We start from the raw sequence: 22473 nt of genomic DNA on the forward strand, positions 1-22473 counted from the left end.
GCTCGCCGTGAAGAATCGATCTCTTGCGAGGATAGTCTATACTGTATGACATTCCGATGGCATGCGGTTTTGCATATCTAGAGAAAAGTTCGAGTTGTGCTAATGATCGATTAACAGAACGCAAGAAAAACATAAGGATTAGAGCAACCGATTCGGAAATAGCAAAGTACGTAAATGAACGGAATAATTACACTTCTCCGTGTTCAGGGACGTAAAACATACATAGAGAAGTGAATGATCGTAAAAGGCTCGTAAGGAAAACCGCTTGAATATGATCAATTTCTAACTCTATTGATCAGGCATCGTTGGAGCTGGGGAGCAATGCCAAAGCATTTTTGAGACCGTAAACCTGTACTCATGTTGTGGGTCAATGTTGTTCGCGGGTGTAGTGTCAAATGTTCCACAAAGGATACACCTTTTTTTTCCTTTGTAGCGGAGGTTTAGCGTAAGTAGGGAAGGTTCGTCGCAGCCGTTATCTTTTTGTTTGTTGAGGGGGCATCCCATTGTCTTGTTCTGGTTGTTACTTTGTGTGTCCCGGTGTATTGTGTCCTAGCAAAGGCAAGCTGTGTGCTTGGTAACTTTGTGACTGTGAGTATATAAGGAGGTGGGCCTGATAAATAGTTTCTCCTGTTTTCCGTCGCTTCTACGTTTAAGTTTCTTTTTCATACCGCAGTTTTAGGTTAAGTTGCAACCTGGTAAAGTCTGGAAAGCAAGAACGCACTCGTTGAAGAAGGTACCCTGAATTGTGTCGCTCATGGAACATACGAGGTGAAGAAGGAGGGCCGAAAAAAAAGGGGCGGGGGGAGCTGAGAGATGCCCCTCCTCTTCCGTGACGTCATAAGAGTTTGCAGTCGGTGGTGTGGTAACGTCACTTCTTTCTAAAGAATTATAAAGCGCTGCTTTCCTGCAGTGCTCATATGGCAACAAAACAATAGTGATGTTAATATCAAGGTATGCCGCGAAGATGTCGAGCTCCGACCCAGAAGTTCGACGAGAGTTCGACCAGAGTTTGACTCTTATGTCCATGCGCGAAAATTGAAAACCAGGTAACGCCGCCTGCTGGAGAAAAAAATAATCAATATTGATATGCTACGTTGTTTAGTTTTCTGTTTATATACATAAACAAGCTAAAGCAGCAAAAGTACATATGTACGCTTTCAAGTCTAATAACGTATGCCCATTTAAAAAAAATATAGAATGAACTACATTACAAAGTATTTGCTTTCTAAAATTCAAAATATTTGTGTAAAAGTCGGGCAAGACTCTTCATATGTCGAGCTTGGTCCAATTTTGCTTAAAGATCCAAGGTCCGCCGCATCAGTCAAAATTCGGGTTCGAAAAAATTCGCCATCATATGCTGTGTTTTCACAGGCAAGGACACGCGTGCAAATACTAAAACAACCGTGCAAGAACCTGCATTCGCTCACATAGAGACCAGCACAAGGCCGTGACGTCACGCCACTAGGATGGCGCTGATATCGGCCCATGCGCAGGTGGTTCCCATCGCGCGAATCTTGCAAAGCGAGACGAAGAGACCGGGACATGGCTGCCTGCTGCGATTGGTCGGCGGCGTGGCGTGGACCAATCGTAGCAGGCAGCCATGCCCCGGTCTCTTCTGCCCGCTTCGTCCCGCCATGTAGATTAAGGCCCCTGGTGTGTGCAAACCAGACTTGTACGTAGTTCAACTACTCGACTCAAGTTACAATAGTTTAACTACTTTTCTGAGTGATTTAGTAACTTTCATTTACATTCTTAATTCTGTAATTAGTAGTTCACTTTAATTACTTTTTTTGAGTAACTCCTACTCAAGGTACAAATTACTTTCGAATTTTAGTGGTTGTTTTGACTGTCAACAAAGATTGCTGCACATAGGAGATAAGATGTTCGAAGATCAGCTGATATTTGCAAAGAGTGGGAAGCATGTGGCATAGGAAAAGGGGGAGGGAGAAAATGGTATGGAGAGTCCGAAGCTCCCCCCTTCCCCTTAATTTTTACAAGCTCTCCCCCCTCTCACTGCGACAACACTGCGACGCAAGAAAGGCCCAGTAACTGCGGGATTTGCGCCGAAGACTGGCGTTTCTTTGTGCCTCGAAGCTCAAGGAGACTTTAACCTTTTGAAGAAAGGGCTGTTCGCCGCTTCTCCCCAACGTAGATACTCTCGCCCACTACAGGAGGGGCACACACTACATCCTCACTCAGGGGAGGCAACAAAATTCAGCACCTGCTCTGAAACTCATCTTGTGCCCCCGTAGTTTGTGCTGTACTCGAAGAATCGCGCGCTAAAGGGCAACGCAAAGATTACCTTTCGCGTTGCCTTTCCTCCCAAAACTCAGAATATGCAGATCTTCAAAGATCCATAGATCGTTCGAGAAACCTGTAGTAATTCCCCCAACGTTTTTATGTATAAAATAATAAACAAGCATTGTTGGGGAGTATTCTATGTGCATGGTACTTAAAGTACTATTTCTTAGAAAAATTGTACATTACTTGAAGTAAATACTCTGAACATGTACTTGTATTTTCCGAGGAAAGTAAAGCTCCCGACTTTAATGTACATTTCCCGAATTTGAAAACAAAAAGTGGCGTTATCGTCGTGTGGAAACGCGTTCTTTCGAGACGTCATCTGGTCATTTCTCTGAGTGAAGTAATGGCAGCTGTAAGACCGATGGAAATAAGTGCTTTTAAGTTGATGGTGTCAAATAGCTCGTCAGCGAGAGTAAAACAACTACTCTGCGGCGGCTTGAACATATGCAGTATTTGCTGTCCCTTCCGTAAAAAACTCATGCACCTCCGATTACCCCTGAAGCAATGCATAACAGTTAAAAAAACACTGTATAGGGAATAAAAGGGCGTCATGAAAGATTCTGTTAAAAGTTATTGTAGTTCACCTTAAAATATATTGTATTTATATACTTCACTTCAAGTACATTGCACCCGGTGTACTCACCACTTCACTTGGAGGACATAACCTTTCATTTACTTTGTACTTTACTTCAAGTACTTTTTAGATGTACTTTACGCAACACTCTAAACAAGCAAACACTGTCTAAAAGGTCAAGCTCAGACAGTGCTAAACCTCAATGTACAAATGACACATTCGCAGTACATCATTGACCAAACAAACAAGAAACAAAACAATTAGGCACGCAGAAGCAGAACCGGCTATTAATGGGCTCATAAAACGCTTTTCCAACTTTTTCCTGTTTAGCTTACCTCTTCGACTCATAAATTGCGCATTGTACCAAACAGTTAAAAAAAAAAAAACGGAAAGGGGGGAGTCCCCTCTTGCTGGTACTTTCGTTTGTGTACCCGGACAGAGCCATTCTCTCCCTAGAACAGGGGTCTCAAACACGCGGCCCGCGGGCCGCATGCGGCCCGCGACTCCCTGGGTCGCGGCCCGCACGGAACCGGCTAAGAGTCCCGGTTCCCATGTCTCGAGCACACGCGCCATCGTGATCTCATCTCGCCGATTCATTTTTGCTCGAAAAGTCGCGCCGCTTTTTCACGTATTCATATAGTTTCTACTCATCTTTGTTCATTTGCACTTTGTTTCGCTTTATCGTTTGCTTCCCAGCTTTTTCTAATGACAACAATTGCGGTACTAGGCTGCAAGGGCGAGCTCCTCGTTGTAGGATGCATCTCGGATGCGCAAAGTCTAGATCAGTAGGAGCAGCTGTCGAAGATGAAGCTACGAACTCAGAATTCTCGGCTTAAAAAATATCCTCATTAAAAGACAAGTATGGGTGTTGTAATAGAAATCGTCAGGAAAGCAAAAACTGTCAAACAACTGATTGTTTTTTAGAGACATGTTGAGCTTGGTTAATTCTTGAGTGAACTGAGCAACGAGAACGACAGTGTACTTGCTCTCCTGTTCTATTAAATATGCGAGCACGTTGGCGGGACGGTATCGTTGCAATTATTGTTATCACATCAGGTCAGGGCCCAAAGTAGTCTTATAAACAAGTCAAACGTAAAAATGGCACTGGCAAAACTGAGTTTACAAAAAGCATAGAGCACGAGGTGCGTTCTCTTTTAAAATCTTTTGAACCCCCCACTCTCTCTCGCCCCCCCCCCCCCCCCCCCCCCACACACACACACACTCTGGCCCCCGGTCTTCCCAGCGTCGGCGATCTGGCCTCCATGCTCAAATGAGTTTGAGACCACTGCCCTAGAAGATTAGCCCGTCGTTCAAAATTCAGACAAAAGTTGCTTTCCCCACCCCGTTCACCCCGAAGCTGACAGTGCTGGGGAAGCTACGTGCTCCTTGGGCCAGCCATACTTTTGCCACGTGATGACGCTCTCTCGCGCATACCCACGCGCAGAGAATGAGGTCAGGTGATGAAAGGGAGGCGGTTGATTGGCCCGGCAAGCGCGTAGCTTCCACCGCAATGTCAGCTTAGGGGTAAAGGGATTTGGACCCAACGACGCGCTTTTGGGACCGCGGATGTATCACAGTGAAAACGCAGAGAGCTTACGAAAGGAAGGAGGTACAGAATAGTCCGCTGAGTTTTCAAATTTTTGTACCGAAAGTCAGGCTTTTGACTTTACACCTTTTCTCTTTCGGCCCAGTGAACCCCCGATGTGCTATTAGTAAAATCCCAATCGAAATTGATTTATCCTATCCCGAAATTCGTTTCATGGGCCCTTTAAAGCATTTCTGTGAAAAGAACAAGCCGATTCATATTTGGCGAGTACAATTTCGCTAACGGATCAAAACCTCTGTACTTACTTTTTACCATACAAAAAACACATAAAAGTAACTTCAAAACTAATTCGCTACTTTTTTACGGTAATTAGTAATTTTCTCTATAACCTTCTATTTAAATAACTTCTACTCTACTCAGATTACTTTTGACGTTAATACTCAGTAACTTAACTTAATTACTTTTTTTGAGTAGCTTGTGCATGTCTGGTGCAAACACGGGCTTGTTTGTAGATGGCGCGTTGGCCTATACCCATACCACCTATAGAAGACAAGTCCTGTGCTTTGGCCGTCTAAACGTCATCACTAGTGGAACCAGGCAGCGCCGCCAACGCGTCTCGCAGCAAGACGAATGCCGCTTTGCTCAAGTTTCAACGTCTTAGGGCGGGTTCCACTAAGGATGACGTCATGCACAGGCCTTGTCTTCTAGGTTCCCAGCAGGCTCATTCCGTCGCGCACACTCGCAGGAGCAAATGCATACTACGCGCTCAGACACAGAATGGCGCGTCTATCCCCCGACGACGCAAACGTCACGATTATAGCAGACGCCGGGAGACGGCGGGATCCGGCAGACGACACGGCAGCCAGAGCGGCCAGCAATTCACGCATGCGCATCACGTTTCCGCCCAAGATGAAATACGAGCGCCTCATTAGGCTTAATTATCTTTCCTCTTTTCGTTCCCCCTCGCCCTCTTTTCGGTGTCTCCCCTCCAACGAACGCGTCTGCTCTCGCAGGCCCCCTCGACTTGACTTGCAGGTGGGCAAACGAAAAAGAATACAACGTTGTTGCCAGAAGTTCGCCGAAGCTACGACCTGCCGCAACGACAAACCGCACTGGCGGTGTTTGGAGGCTTGCCATTGGGACTCGCCAACTTTGATCCAGGTTCGCGACAGCGTCGGCGAACATTCGGCCTTTACGCAAATAGACCTATCGCTATATTACCCAAGCATCGAGGAGAGTGCAGGGATTGGTGTTCCACACGCTGCACGTGCTGGCCTCAGCAGTAGTAACGTTTCTAAAGCAAATACCTAAAACGAATGGCATCTTGCACGCGCGTTCGTCAACGCTTCATTTTGGTTCTTTACTTCGAATAGTTTATACGGGGAAGGCGTGCGCGTGTGGCGCATGAAAGGCCATTCCCTACATTCTCTTTGATGCTTGGGTAATATTGCAATACGTCTATTCGACCAAGTTCCACTTACAAACTATGTTGCCCGACCTATGCGCTAAAATTTCAAATTTGAGGAAATAAATCAGTGACGAAGTAGTTTCTTTTATATTTTGTAAAACGATTACCGGTGTTTACCCACGCCGAAATCAAACGTACGCATTTTGAATACCTTCGTAAGTTTATCAATGTGAAACAACGAAGCGATATATTGGCGACTCCAAAGAATCCGACGGCTCGTGGCTGCTAGGACAGAGAGCTGTGGCAGCAAGGTTCGCTCGTATACCTGCAGCCCTCTCGACCGATTCAGATATCCACAGCGCCCATGGAGGCAGGAAGCTTCTGGAGGCGACATGACGTCAGCAGAGGGAGAGCAGGGGAGACTTCCGGTTTGGAGGGACACGCCCCCAACGATGTCCAAAACCAAAAGACACTACTGGACGGACTTAGACACCCTTGTACGCTATTGGACAGACTTGGCGCCCTTGGGAGTGTTTCCACGAACCACGACCTCTACTTCCGCCTTCACTTGGGATTTTCTCGTTGGCTGGTTTAGGTCGGTATGTGGGCTCCTCTTTTGCCTACCTCCAAAGGCCGCATTCGCGAAGGCTAGAGCACTCGTTTACCTTGTAACGGCTTACCGAGGTGTACAAGTTTTCCCATGTAAGGGCTGCTACACACACATAAAACTACTCACAACTGTGTGCCTTTGAACCTCTTGCGACTAGAGAACACACCGGCGCCGTAGAACACATGCAGTTTTAGATCCTATTTTTTCGCGGATTATTCTCTAGTTTTTAGCTAGAAAATATTTTAACAGTGATCTTGCAAATATAGAAAAAAACCTTGGCTCTAGTGAAATGCAGTAGAGTCACTTATAGGCGGCGCCAGTTTGCTAACTCGTCATGAGAGATACCAAAAACTCGGTCCTAAGCACACGGAAGTGTGTGAACGGGCCCGAACGCTCTGAGAGTAACGCCTTGAGTAGATTTTGGAGTTGGTGTCTCGAGATGGTCAAGTCATCCCTGCGTGTGATCCAGAGCTTTGCCGATTTTCAAGCTCGGTCGACTGAATCTATATTCAATACTTTGGGCTAGAACGGCTGACAGGAAATTGTCTTAAAAGTAGATAAAGTCGACTTCAACCTGTGGCCACCGGTTCAAAACACGCAGGACGGGAAGCAAATTGCCCGCAGACGACTTCAAAGCCGCTCAAGAAGTTGAATCGTAGAATCAGATAATGTTGAAGGGAAGAATCAGGTACTGTTCGAGTAAAGAGTCAGGTACTCTCCAAAGGAAAATCGGGTAATGTTGAATTACAGAATCAGGTAATGTTGAATGGCACAATCAGGCAATGTTTGTTTACAAAGTCAGGTAACGTTAAAAAGTGTCACAAAAAAAATTTAGAGGATTTTTATTTCCGGAAAAATAAACTTGGCATCGCCGAACGCTCATTCTCCGCCCAAAGGTAGCGCTAGAGGTCACAATCAGATACCAAAGTTTCAGCCCCATCCGATAACTTAATCAAAAGTTATAGGGGATTTTCTAAAAATTTCAATGGGAAAATGGCGGCCGACGGAGTTTTCGAATACATGGGGCTCTAAGGGCACCAGAAACCGAAAACGGGCAAAACTGAGCTCCATTTTCCCATTGAAATTTTCAGAAAATTCCTTATAACTCCTGATTAAGTTATCGGATCGGGCTGAAACTTTGGCATCTGGTTGTTATCTCTCGAGCTACCTTCGGGCGGAGAACGAGCATTCGGCGATGCCTAGTTTATTTTTGCGGTAAAAAAAAAAAAACCTGTAAAATTTCTTTTGTGACACATTGCAGAATAAGGGTAATATTGAATGATAGAATCGTGTAATGTTTGTTTAAAAGAATCAGGTAAATCAATGTGAAAGTAAAAATTAACATTTAATGATCATTTTCAGTTTAGCCCTTGAAAGGCACCATAAACAACTAATTTTTAAGCTCAAACAATATGGCTTCCCTCGCGGTTTCGTTAATTGGATTGCCGCATACTTATTAACGCAGTCCGTTAGCGTTAAATGCATATCATGTCTCCAGTTCTTCTCGTTGCATCACGGGTGCTCAGGGAAGTGCTCCAATTTTAGTTTTAGTGTACATTGAAGATTTATCCCTTATTGGCCTATGTGTCACCATCTGCCTTTTTGAAGATGATTGCATTATATTTATAGATAGAACCATAATCTTGGATCAGTCATTATTGGTTCGTAGTTTGCAATCCGTTGTACCTTGGTGCGCGACGTTTGGAAAATGTAGCGGAATTCTATAACATAAACACGTTTACGTATTACGAAAAAAAAGAAAAAAAACCAATTCAGTACAATGAGATAATGTTTAAAAAAAGAATCAGGTAATGATGATAGCAGAATTAGGTAACGTGGAATGGTAGTCAGGTAATGTTTGTTTAGCAGAATCAGGTAATGTTTAAAAGCAAATCGGGCAATGTTGAAAAGTTGAGTCCGATAATATTTGTTTAGTAGGATCAAGATATGCTCCAAAGTAGAACCAGGCAATGATGAATGGCGGAATTAGGCAATGTTGAATGGTAAAATGAGGTACGTGAAATAGTTTAACGCAAATAATGTTTGTTTAGCCAAATTAAGTAATCCAGCAAGATTCCAGGAAATGTAAATAAACGGAAAAAAGCACGTTAGCTTCGGTGCCTGTCTCATTCCACCTCTAGCGTGTATCAAAATAAATTGTGCCGTTTTCGCGTTTTTCCTGTCCTTCGTTCTATGAGTAAATTCCAGAACGCGGAAGTGCCTCGCTCGACATGAATCCGACGGTCGTTAATCAGAACCACGACTGAAACGTGGGCGCTCGTACGACAGTCCCGGAGAGCGATCTGTTAGCGCTAGTTGGCGGTACCATCTAGAAGACAAGACCTGCGCGTGACGTCACGGTTAGAGGATCCCTGGACGCGCCACAGGCGGACGCTGGAACTCAACGATAGAGGCCGCAAAGTGGTAGACGTGTTCGTCTAGATCCACTTGTGGTGACGTTTTTGGGGGCGGCCTTGCCTTGTAGGTGGTATTGGTTAGGGTGCGAGCGGATAGAGGGCACAAAACTCACATTTGTCTTTGAAGTTTGACGACGCGTTCTGGATGAGCTGGTACAGCTGGGAGGACTCGCTCGACGCCGAGGACGATTTGCCTGCACAGAGAGAAAAAGAAAGGACGACAGTGATTAAAGGGGGATGCGTCGAACCCGGCCCTTCAGGCGCTCTGTGAACACACTACACTAATGGCGAAACGGCAAGCACCCCGAACATGCGCTTTCATAACCACACACACCGTCGCGTTGTACGCTCGCAAGCTAAGTCCTTCGTGTACGCAAAAAAAGACTGCCATTCAGCAATTGTTGCTCGCTGGATACACTCGTCTGCTGCCCTCTTGTAGATTTGTATCTCCTTAGAAATTAAGATATCTGTTCGAATGATTCCGTGGTTGGAATGAGCCCGCGACTGAAAAGCGTTCTCCCAGAACATCTATTTGTTCTTTCTTCCTAAATAAAAAGGGTGGGAAAGCCTTGTCCGCTTTCTTATATTTTTTTGTGTGTATTTTCGAACTCTTGCGCTTTGTATTACCGATAACGATGACCTACTTACTCATCTGTGTTCGCACTTCTTTTAATAAAGGTGGTAGGTAATTAAGGTAATTTCCTAAAACTATGCGTAATAAAATTTCACTGCAAATTACCTTTACGTATATGTTACATTCATATTGCAAAATTACTTGGAAATGTAAAAAAAAACGAGCAAATTTACAACTATTCGAAGAGCATATATCTGAACTTATTGCGTATAATAGTAATATGCCCCCGGCAAGTAAGAACCGTTCCTGTATATACCGTATTATTATATCATTACCAAACAAAATCTACTCGGTCGGTTCATATTTATACGCGGTGAATTACTTCCGCCGCTCGACTCTGCAGGGGTACGGGACGTAGCCGAGCGACATTATTTTGCCCCTTCCAACTCGAACCTCCGTTCGAGTTTACGACCGAGCCACCGGAGCCAACCCAAGGTCGTGTGACGTGACCTTGGACAAGGGGCGCAGTGACGTGCGGAGAGCCTACCGCGTTCACAAAGCTGGATTGGCTGAGATCGGTCGTTGCCGAATAAGACATCCCTCGAATATTTTAATTTGAACTGAGAGTTGGCTATCAGCTCGTATATACTTGCGACCGATGGCTTTCGCTGTCTGCTTTCTGCCCCCTCTTTCGCCCCATGGAGAACTAATTCGACGGAGTAAGTTGCTCCAATAAGGATTACAAAGTAACTCCACTTATGAAAATCCGGTGCCTCATCAGCGGCTAATGACCAGCCCAGCCCGCACGACCTCCATCATGTCTGAATGAGGAAAGAACAGAAGTGTTCAGGAATGCCGTTCACGCATGCAACGCGGCTCTACGCAGGCCGTATCTTCTCGTAAGTGGCCCTCATACATAGGTCGGATTTCTCGTGCGCTCGACGCCGGCGGCCACAGCCAATGCCAGCCAGAAGGCCCGCTCATGACGTCGTCGGTAGCAAATGCCCGCCCCGCCCCGAGCGGCGAACACGCGCCGAAGCTCCACCGAAGAGTCGCCGAAAAGCGTCAGGCGCGTCCGCCTTGGCGTCGCCTTGTGCCAGTGTCACGCACCTTGTAAGACGCTGCAGAGGCTGTAAGACACTGTAAGACGCTGCAAGGTGGCGATGCTAAAGCAAGCTAGGCGGCGCAGCGTGGCTCCACTAGGGATGATGACGTAGGAGGCGCAGGCCTTGTTGAGCATTGCACGTCCTACGGTGTAGCCTTGTTGCTGTATCACGGCAGTCAAACCCAGAAGCGCGACCCTTTGGATTAATGAAGAAAACGACGACTCAGAAAGTGATTGCGCGAAGCGGACACCGAAGAAAAAGAAAGAGTGCCTTCGTACACATTAACCTTTTTGCTCCAGTGTGACATCTCGGCATACCTGGGTAAATCACTACCAAAATTCAATTTAATTACAATTACTACTACGGAAAACGTAATTCATTCGCATTACAAATTACTTTTAAAAAGTAATGCTTAATTCTAAGAGCGACCCGACTTGAGCGATATAAGAGTTGTATAGAATGCAATGGATTTGTTCATTGCTTGTCCCAATGTTAGAGGGGGAATTAAGCATCGCTAAATAAATGTGATTTATTGTACTTTCCTTTTGCGAATTTTCTTAAATTCACGATAGAACTTGACAGTTTGGGGTAGTGAAGCAATACGTTCTTAGATTTTCAATAAATAATAATGAATTAGATCACATACTCGAAGATGTGAGATCGCTAAAGAATGAATGGGGTTGACAGACTTTTGTTAGCCAGGCAAATAGAAATGTGACAATTAGTCAGATATGAATGTTTTATTAGTGTTAATTTAAGACTATAATCCGCACGCAATAATACGACCACATTCAAATACAAAATTATTCATGTTGTAAATAGTGTTCTAAATTGTGAATTATTTACCTTGAGTTTACATTATAATGACTCAGAAATATATAAGAGTCGAATTGGGGCTCCCGAATCGTTGGTGACTATATTCACAGGCGCGAGGTCAGTCTCCAAGATGCTTACGGTAATACTATCCGGAGTAAAACCAACAGGAAATAAGCTTGAAAATGATACAAAGATACAAATATGCGACAGTACTGGAAGAGGAATGTAAAAAAATGGCAAAAAAGAAAAAAACAAAACAAAAAAACTTTATAGACAAATAAATATCTAACCTCGGCTGAAAGGTGAACCGTAATTTTTTTTTTTCGGTTTTTTGGCATGTTTACGCTATTGTTTTCTGCTAGCTCCGCAGACGGCGCTGCATGGCGCCGTTCAGGTAGCCCGCAGTGCAAGCGACAAGACAACAAACAATGCGACGTTATTTATGTTGTGCGTGTGTGTGAGTGCGTGTCTGTGTGCGAGTGTTCACCCCCGACAGCTAGGCCGCTTTGTGCGAGCGCTGAGGCTTTCAGAGAGGCTCCGTCGTTTGCAACTACCGACGCTAGAAAGTAATTAAAATACAATTGCAATTCCCTTTAGCCGAAAGTAATTAATGATAATTACAAATTACCAAAAAGTAATTAAATTACGGTAATTCGATTACCGTAATCGAACTGCTACCCAAATATGATTCTCGGCCATTTTGCCCATCAATACATTTTCTGTGTCATTTGAAGTGCGCGCAGTCCGGTGGGACTCGGCTCGTGCGCGAAGCCTTGGCTAAAGCTTAGACGCCATTCTGCCGCACAAGTGACGCACTAAGTGCGCCAGCGCGTCACGGGCTGGCCCATTCAGTGCAACGAAGGATGTCTTCCCACACCGTCCCACACACGGCTTCTCCCACACCAAGCGAATAATAAACATAGTTTTTTTTCTCTTTTCTTTTACCGAACACAAGTTTAAAAAACAAAACCAACGTGAAAGCCACACAATTACGGTTTATGTAAGTGAGTTATGCGGCCAGGCGGACATTACGTTCAAGTCACAATGAAGCTAAAAGATGACTCATGTACAAAAATTCACTACTTACTCTTTTTTTTTTCAGATAGACATTTTAGGGCAGACTGATTGCCACCATTTTAAGAAATGGAGGCAATCAATGTTGAAGGCCAGCCCGGTTGGAGTTATTCATTGTCAAATGTTGTTCTGGAAATTTGTCGATACCGAAACCAAAAGCGCGATGCCCGCCCTAAGGACAAGCTTCGTTTGACGCCGGGGGGTCACGTGTTAATGACGGAGTTCTGCGTCACTATTTTTCGTCACTGGACGCCGGAGAGGATGGCAGTCGGTGCTCCGTGGGTGGCGAACTAAAGCGAGAAGCCGCCTTAGCGGCCGCGACAAATTGCTTTGCTTTGCTGCGCAATATCACTGAAGAAGGGTTTTTGTTTCTTCTTTCACTAATTTGAAAACGTTGAAGAGTATCTATTCGAGACTCGAGCGAATAATCCTAAAGTGACGCATTTATTTGCCCGTGAAAGTGAGTCTACAGACGCATCGGTATTGCTTGTAGGAATAGATAGCTCCATGGTTTATTCGCACGGAAGGCATACCAATCCAGATGCGATTCGGACCTTTCGTAATCATGGCGGAGTCGTAAATTGTGCTGCTCGGGAGAAAGGCGGCTCTTTGGCTCCGAGCTACTTTTTGCCCTAACGTCCTCGATGCACGGGCTCGACTGCAAGTTCAGCTGTCCTGTCTTCAGTGCGCAGAACGGTTCTGCAATCGCTTCTCCCCGGTAGGCTTCAGGCGCTCAGTCACACACAAAAAAGGTACACATGGCCCCGGCATTCGCTGAGACGAACGGCGATTCCCGACTTGCCACACGACTGTACGCCGCTCGTTTCCAGAATCGTCGGCTTTTTGAACATGCCCAGTTTGTGAGCGTCTTCGAAAAGTTTCTGAAGACAGGCTCTGTACATCCCAGAAGGCGCAGAAAGACCGTCGTCCTAAGTGAAAATGATTAAATTTACATCCTTGCCTACGTGAAAGTCCACACACACGCCAGCACCCGAGAGATTGCACTGTGAGTGCGGCGGCATCGCCACTTCCGTCTGGAATATGCCACGGAAACATAACGTGCATTCGTGCATGTGTGTCGATACACCAGAAACTCACTGAAGCGAACTTCGAAGAACGGCTTCAGTTCTGCAACTGGGCTATGATTGAAGGGAATGAGGAGAAGGACTTCTTCAAGAAAGAAATTCGGACCGATGAAGCAAAAATTTGCCGCGGCGGCACTGTGGACCTTTATAATTACTGGTTACACCAGAATCCTCATTGGCTAAGAAAACACAGCCATCAGGTTCGCTAATTTGTCGACGTCTGGTGCAGCATCCTCGGATACAATATTGTGGGACCTCGCCGATGACCTGGCCTGCGACATGTCACTGTGCGACAGTCCTGGCTTCAGAACGACGGAGCACGTGCACCGCATTTTTCGTCTGGGGATAGAAGTTGGCTTGGCAGCAACTTTTCATATCGGTTAGTCCGACGAGGAGGACCAATGCCTCTCGGATCGTCCGATTTGACAGCACTTGACTTTTTTCTGTGGGGTTGCATAAAAACTCAAATCTACGTGACCGAACTTATGGACTTGAAGAAAAGAATCGTCGATGCTTGTGCAAGCATCAGACCCGAAATAATACAGCGAGTAGAAATTTAATTGAAAAGTGTTTAATGGCTTGCATTGCATCTAAAATCAGGCACCTCGAGTATTTTCATATCTTTACTTCAGACAGATGCAATTCGAGATTGAGAGCCGACAAAGCTGTTGAGTGAGCCTTTATCGACCTCCAAAAACAAATTGAGAGAACTCTGAACTGCAACAACGAGCTTTCTTATTCATGCACCTCTGCAGTGCATATGAACGCTGAAGATCACGAAGAGATCTTCTTTTGTAGAAGCACAATACACATCAGCGAAAACTGCAGTAGTGGCTTGTCTGTAAGGGAGGTAAAGAGGAAACTTGCTGGAGAATTGCGATGCTTCCGGTGTACCGTCACAGGGCATCGACCAAAAAGTTGCCTTGCAGAGACGGCTGTCATGCGCTTCCTGTGCAGGACGACATGCGACATCTATGTGCCGTCCAACGTGGAAAACCTCAGAAAGCACCAGCGAAAACCGACCCATCACAACTTCCGTCCAGAGCACCGGAACAGAAACTCGAGGTGTTTCGATTGACACCGAAGCCTTACAGACATTCCGAAAGTGGGTGGTCGAAGAGTGAAACAGTGACTACATCCGCGCTACATAGAGTGGAGGTAGCCAACGAACGTTTATACGTAATGGAATTTTTTGCAGACTGGCTCTAAAAGGACGAGATCGGCCTACTGGCCAGTGCTTTTGGGAATTCGAGCTCTCTGCCACAAAAACGGCCAATAGTTCAAGTGAAGCTGACAAATGCCAGTACAACTAAGGCATATGTCATAGAAGTGGTGGAGGTACCGTTTATTTGCAACGATGTTGTGCAGGTACCAGTGAACACTGAATTTGCCTAATGCATTGAGGAAGATGAACGTTGCATTGCAGATAGACTATTCTCCCCTGGTGTATACCAACAGGCATAAGCCTTATAGGCAATTGGTTTCAACCAACTGTGAAAAGGTAAGAGTGATCAGATGCGACGCTGCGAAGGCAGCTTCAACCTGGCGGGGACACTAAATTTGGCTGGACCTTTCAAGGTCCAGCAGGGCAAGCACCATGACATGTGTGCCAAGCATTGATGTGCCTAATGACAAAGCTGCCTTCTGCAGTGTTGACGAAACAAAAAATAACTGGATAAAGGAGAAACTAGGCAGTTCCGCTGAAAAACGAAGTACGCGCTGCTACGAGTTCCGACGAGCTATGGTAAATGTAGACGGACCGTCTGAGGTGTCCTTGCCGCAGAAACCGAACGTACGAGAGGCGAAGGACAATAAAGAATGGCTCGAGGGACCGAAGTCAAGAACGTGGCACTGAACGAACCCCTCTCGAAAGAAGACAGCAATGGCTTGCACAACTACCTTAATCCTTGACAAGCCAGGAGGATTCCGCTAGGATGCATAAACAAAACAAAAACGCCAACTGAAACAAAGATTTGTCAAGATGTAACAGAACATATTTGGACACAACATTACGACTGCTGGTCCACTCTTCAACCATATTGCAAAAAGAGGTCTTGCTCTAACTGCGATCAATGCACAAGACAGCCCGGAACCAAACAGTAAAGTTCAGGATGAAGACCTGGGGCCCTATGTTGCGCATTTTGGACTCCTACGGCGACTAGGGAGAAGGAAGTGACGTCAACAACGCAGCAAACGCAGATTGGACGTTTATTGGTGAGATCCGCTGATGACGTATTTCCACAGAAAAAAAAAAAAAAAAGGGAGCTTTGTTTTCTTCAGCGGAATTTCGTCAATCAACATCCAATCTGCGTTTGCTGCGTTGTTGACGTCACTTCCTTCTCTCTAGTCGCCGTGGGAGTCCAAAAAGCGCAACATAGGGCCCCTGGTTCTCATTTCGGGAAACAAAACGACCGGGCATCTGTGCCGTGGACTGGGCGAATCGTGCATGTCTACTATACGACCAAAAAGAAATAGCGCAATCCTAGATGCGCTTTGAACCGGCCTTGAGAGCCTTGAGGACCACTGTTTAAACGAACATTTCAAGTCATATAATCTTGTGCGTTATATTGAATTAGTAATTTGAAAACCCTCATTGTGAGAGAATATGTTGAGGATGGTACTTCCTACGGCGAAGCGATGTTGCAGTACCACGGCAGTCGAACACACGACGCCTTGTACATAAAACACGACGACGCGAAGAAAGCGGTGGAGCCAAGGAGAGATCAAAAAAGAACGAACGACGACTATGAGCCACACCAGCGGCTTTTCGCACACCATGCAAATAGGATATATATATGCTTATTTTTCTAACGTCAGTCTTTGTCATCCAAAACGCAACAGGCCTTGCCAATTAGGTGGTGTGATGCCACAGCTGGACCCGCCGCCGCCGAGGACGTGCTGACGGTGCGCTCTCAAAAACGCTTTAGTGACGTCAAAACTCCACACCGTATCAGAGTTGGCAGACGAATAAGCGAGAGTTAATCCTGAGCACGCGCTGCGAAGGACACACCCCAATCCGACGTTGATCGGGGACCCCCTCGAGTAATGCACTAAAACTACACTGGTTTTGTACTCTTATGAAACACATCGAAAATCATACGTAAAATATATTTTTAGTTTTCTAATAGTACAGCCTATTCCAAAAATAAAGATAAAATGTTTTTTCTTTCATCGCAAGAATATAGTATGCATTGCCGAAGGCTCAGTCTCCGTTCAAATGCAGCGCTAGCGGTGCGGACCGGATGTCAAAGTTTCACAACTATAAGCTTCATTTAAATAAACAGTTTTAAGTGACCTTTTTTCTAAAGTTTGAATGGGAGAATGTGGCTCCTTCAATGGGGAAATGCAGTGTTGGACACGTTCCTCAAAAAAAGAGGAACGAAATATCGTTCCTCGTTCCTTCTGATTATTGGAACGCGTTCCCGTTACAAGTTCCATCTGTGAGAAAGGAACTCGTTCCCGATACACTTTTAAAAATGGAACGTATCGTTACATTTGTTTTTTGCGGCTTACCATATTTAGTTAGATCAAGGAAAGCTTTTCTTTGTTTTTATCTATCCCATCAGATGGGAGATTACGAATTTGAATGCCGTGATGGAAGGGCGTCAGGTGAAGAAAACAAGCGGAAGCAGGGTTTCATTTGTTGATATATTCACTCTTAAAACTCTCAGCGTTTCACCATATTCATCTTTGTAGAGGGCGGATCTGACGAACCATATGTACTGTTATTCCATATTGCACGTGCGTTTACATCAACCTCCCACTTTTCAATCAAACAAAGTCCCTTGTTCGGACATCACAACAGTTGCTTCTCGATGATGCTGTCCGCAAGACGAGTAAGCCAAGAAGATTTCTGTTCGAAGCTCAGTCTTGAAAACTACATATTTGCGACGGTTGGACTTGTTCTTCAGTTTGAAGGTTGCGGACAAGGCGAGAAGGAATAAAAGTTCATTTTTTGTGTACCTTTTAAATCACCAAAGTTCGGGATACAAGGTTACGTTCCTGTATGGTAACCTGTTCTCTTGTTTTAACTGTAGGTCTATTTTCGAAAGTTCAGTAATCGCTGTAGTCAGCCTTAGATTTCTAGGTGTATGAGGATTCGTGAATGCAAAAAAAAAAGTAGCCGAGCTTGAAACTTCCCTCTTTTTGTGTCTTTTCCTTCGATTAAACGTTTTAGTTTTCGTACCGCAGTCTCGTGCACTGAAAAAAGGACCAATGCCCGCTAGCTTTCCTCCGCCGGACTCTTACCAAGCGAGGACCACACAAGATAAACCCTAAGATAAGTAACCAGAAAGTTAACGATATTCTGCTATTCTTAAAGATAGTCTTTATACGTTTAGGCTTTCCCTCTTTAAAATAAAATAAAAATCGCCCCTCTCGACGAGAAAAAAGGAAAGCCGTCCCTTTTTCCGTTCCAGTCAAAATGTAACGCGTTCCCGTTCCCGTTCCACCGATGCAAAAAGGAACGGTGGTGTTCCTTCGTTCCTCCTAAAAGGAACGCGTTCCAGGAACGCCGTTCCGTACAACACTGGAAAATAGGACCAACGAAGTCTACTATAACATAGAGATGAATAGCTCACGCCATTCATGTACATGTATTTGTAGACTTCATCGGCCGCCATTTTCCCATTGAAAATTCTCAAAAAAATCTCGAATAACTTTGGAAGTAAATAATGGCAAGCAGCTGAGCGGACACCGAACATTCGGAAATGCGTAATGCAAATTCGGCAATATATTTTTTTTTAATGCGTTGTATATATTTTTAGTATGTACACTCAGGCAAGGAGTTAATTGCTCCGTGTTTTAGTTGTCTGGCCCAGCATCTCGGCTCCTTTTCAAAACTATGCTGTTGTCAGTTTGTTAATGTCTATTCAATGCTTCAATTGATATGCCTCTCGTACAAAACATGGGCTCGGTTTCTGGAAATTTTCGCGAATTAAGATGTCATCTTTGAAACGAGAGGAGGTCGCATTCGATCTTTGAAATCCTTTCTCGGATGAACACGTCAATTGTCATACCAAGACGGCACCCAGACTGTTCCGCTGAAAACGAAGTATCATGCTACAACTATTTGCGACTCCAGCGAAATTGGCGCCGCGTAGCGGCAGCGCCGAGAACCTCACGAGAGGAGGTAATTTCGACTTTGTCGTCTGCTATCGCTGCTTGGTTCTCGTAGGCAGCATAGAAACAAAAATCGTTTCCCGTAATTATTTTTATGATTCCACCGTGTCATTCCTACGCATGCAGTGACTAGAAGAAGGATTCTACGGTCGAAAAATCGCTTTGCTTTCAAGTGTAACACTGATTTTACGGTGCAGTGCAGGAATTTGTGGTGGTCCGCGTGCTGAACGACACGAACGACCTCTTTTCGTCCGCCATTTTCCTGAGCAGCGCGCCCTCTGTAGTTCTCTGGAGTAGCGAATACGCCAGATATTAAAAGTACTGTATACTAAAAGTATAGATTAACTTTAGTTTTTTTTTTTTTATACGAGTACAACATTAGTATACTTTGAGTGCATTGGATGTTACCAAACTCCATTAGTGTGGCCACTTAGAAGCTCTCGGACCGCGGGGATTAAGGATAAATAACAAAATATTAAATTTGTGGACCGCGAGAATGAATGAACGTTGTCTCTTTGGTCAACCGTTATATGTTTTTCTCTCGGCGTGGTCTGAACGAAAGAACTTTTAGAGACTCCAATTAACAGGCTCGAAAGGTTGAAATGCCAACTGTCTAAAATGGTCCATGATTACGAGCAATCCACTAAATCAAAAAGCAAAAAGAAAAGAAAAAAATAGATGGCAGGGCGGATAGTTATGTCACAGGTTGCATATTTAATTTGGGTGCTCATCCTATACTCACAGGGTGTTCATTGAATGAGTCAAGTTCAGTCTCGTGTTACTTTATAAACGGCTCGAGATTACATCGGGGGGCACCAAACAATTTCGTCGACGCCCGTATGCAGAAAAACGCTCCATCCGCTCTTAACAACCAAGAATTCATCATCGTTATACGAGGGTTTCGTTAGAAGCGAGAGAGCCCTCCGTCGCCAACACCGCCGCACACCGAAACCGATCATTCCGGCTGCACATAATCGTCCAAACGCTCCTGACTCCTCATTAAAATAAGCTGTTAGCACGTAACCCCCCCTCTCTCCCTCTTCGAGAACACACACCGGAACCTCCTAAGGTACATACACGGCTCACAGAATACTCCACCCGCGGGCCGCTCCCGCGTAGCAGCCATATCCATTGCAAACGAGAAACTGCGAGAATCACGCACAGACGTACGAGACACGCAAACGCACTAGCATTTCGGCATGCCATGTATACCCACCTAGAAAACAAGGCCCCCCCCACTACGTCATCACTAGTGGATCTACGCAGCGCCGCCCCGTGAGCAACGCCGTCAGCCGCTTTGCTCTCGTTGCGCGTGTTTGCCGCTTGGGGCGCGTCGGAGATTCATCCAGAATGACGTCACGAGCGGGCCTGGTCTTCTAGGTGGCACGATGTGTAAACGCGGCGCGCATACGTAAGCATAAATAAACACGCGATGAGCTCGTGTGTGTGTGTACGTGCGTGTGTGTGTTCAGAAGGTTGGGCGACGCGAAGCCGACTCACAAAACAAACGCGAGTATCTTCTGCGCGTAATGCTAGGGTAGTGCTGAGAGCCAGATTGCTCGGGCAATAAATCCCCCCCCTGACGACGGAGTGTACGAGTGCTCCAAGAACAAAAAGAAAACAGAGAAACACGCGCGAAGTGGTATTCAAACAACAACAAATGTACGGAAAGGGCCACAGCGCCATCACCACCGAATAAGTGAGCGTGTGTGCGCACGGCACAACTAGAGAGCCCATAAAAATCATAATAAAAAAAGAAATGAGATCGCATACCTGTTATAGATATCTACGCAGCCGAGGCAGTAGTAGTGGTAATGGTAGGTATACATAGCGCCGCTGCAGAACCTGGCCGAGGATCAAACAACTTTTCATCGGCTTGTTTTCCAAAACAATTTCGGGGTGAGGGGGGGGGGGGGGGGGGCGGCGGAATGCGCTTATTATTTCAAAAGCTAACTTATGTGCGCCCGCTCGTGTTGTTGGTCTAGCGCCGCTGGTAGGAGCAATTTGGCTCGGCAACGGACGAAATATCTTGTTCCGTGTAATCACCGATGTGAGCGAGGGAGGGTGGCATGAACTCGCAGCATTCAGCTGAGAACGCCAGAAAGGGGGGGGGGGGGGGGGGGGGCACTTTGTTTGCCCTTGAGGCGAAAAGTCTGCTCGGCCGGGGAGTGTATGGATGAGCGAAAGCTGTCTAAGTGGCGGGGAGAAGGTTGCTACGTAATATTCCAGTCGTGTTGCCTCGCTCTCCGATAATGTTCGGTCTCTACGCTCAATTAGAACTCTTTCAATAACCAAAAACGTCCGCCGTGTTTTTTTCTTTGTTTTTTCCTTGGGCGTTCCTCGGAGGAGATACTTTTGAAATTCTGTACTGTCCGCAACTAGGGAGAGAGTAATTTCGTCGGTGAGCCGTCGATGTCGCTAGCAAAATACACGCGCGTAAAAACTGGCTCGGGGGCCTCGTCGAGAAATTGAGTCGTTATGCGCGACGCCCTCTCCAGCAATTCCGAAAGGAGGTTTTTAAAGCGATGGTGCCGCGAGGACTTGATCTGCGAACCCCCCCCCCCCCCCCCCCTCCGACATTCCTAGGCTCATTCGGGCTTGACTTTATGATGTCACAATACCACGTGGCATCCCCCACGTGACGTTACAATGTCGCGTGACGTGACGTCGCAATTTTCCAGCTAAATTTACCGGGCAAATAGGTACGCAAAATTGCATAAAGTGCTCATCGTTAAAAACCATATGAAGTGTCATCGCGACTTCATTGCGTTTGTTGAATTGTCCAAGCCACCGAATTCTTCTAAAGTAACCTCGACACGAGTTAGTACGAACGTGCAATTAAGAAACGGAAAGTTCACGAGCTACATCCTCCACTCAATATGCTTTCCGTTCTCGCTGAGGGTGCCGTCATTTACAGTCGAATACTGTTCATGGTCAGAGCCCTTATTTTGCTGCATGTCTTCCACTATAGACATCCCTTCAGAAGAATAAAAGGTTAAGCCTCGCACGCCCACCTTATATTAATGCACTTTTTTAAAAACTAATCCCACATTTCTGCCCGGCATTTTCCGCTAGATTTAAGGGGAAAATTGACGCCACGAATCCTATACACTATTTCACTTTACCGCTAAATTTAGCGGAAAGATTGAAATCACGTGGCACGATGTCAAGCGACCTATTCGCCAAATTATTCTCCACGCTAAATTTAGCGGGTAAATTGATATCAGTATCAGTCCTAATCAGGCACGCAGCCAGGGAAAAAACCGTTTAATGACACCGAAACATAGATAAATGATCGTCTCTTAATACTGCAGATTTCGTGCAATTTAGAACATTATACGATAAAGGACGCTGGCAATGTTTATGCAAATGCCGATGTTCATAAGCCATCTGGATCACGCGAGGCAAACAGTGCTCGAAAATGCACGTTCCAATTGCAGGAAGACACGCAGACATGTTCCGAATACAACGTCAATTACGTCGACGCCGCAATCAAATCGTTAGTCCTGTTCTCCCTCGTTTTCGTTATCCTTCATTACGATGAATGAGGGTACGGCAACGCAGACTGATTTCGGCCGCGTACGAAAGCAGTGCGGCAGTATGCATGGCCGTGCACCGTTAGGTGGGGCGGAAGTAAGCATCTGTTCCAGCTTGAATTGGCGCCGACTGAAGGGCACCGCTCAATCATCGCCTCGCGTTGTAGAAACACCCATTCCCCGTGGGTTTTGGGAAAGCGTGTTTTTCTTTTAGTCGTATTCAAACTGATACCTTTGTTTTTTGTCTCGAATAGTCGAGTGAAACATACTATATGAATGGGTTCAATAAACATATCTGAACA

At 45.6% G+C, this 22473-nt stretch overlaps 1 protein-coding gene across 1 annotated transcript in view; it reads right to left on the bottom strand.

Annotated features, from left to right (window-relative positions):
- The window catches only part of LOC120836388 (homeobox protein unc-4 homolog), a gene marked incomplete at its 5' end in the record, with an annotated part of 212849 nt that overhangs the window by 157831 nt on the left and 32545 nt on the right, over positions 1-22473 (bottom strand). The window contains one exon of the mRNA XM_042294385.1: positions 8973-9053. Coding sequence (XP_042150319.1) covers positions 8973-9053 — 81 coding nt within the window. The remainder of the gene's footprint in view (positions 1-8972; positions 9054-22473) is intronic.

This window comes from Ixodes scapularis, unplaced genomic scaffold (assembly GCF_016920785.2).
Source record: "Ixodes scapularis isolate PalLabHiFi unplaced genomic scaffold, ASM1692078v2 PGA_scaffold6__148_contigs__length_123643588, whole genome shotgun sequence".
Classification (NCBI taxonomy): Eukaryota; Metazoa; Arthropoda; class Arachnida; order Ixodida; family Ixodidae; genus Ixodes; species Ixodes scapularis.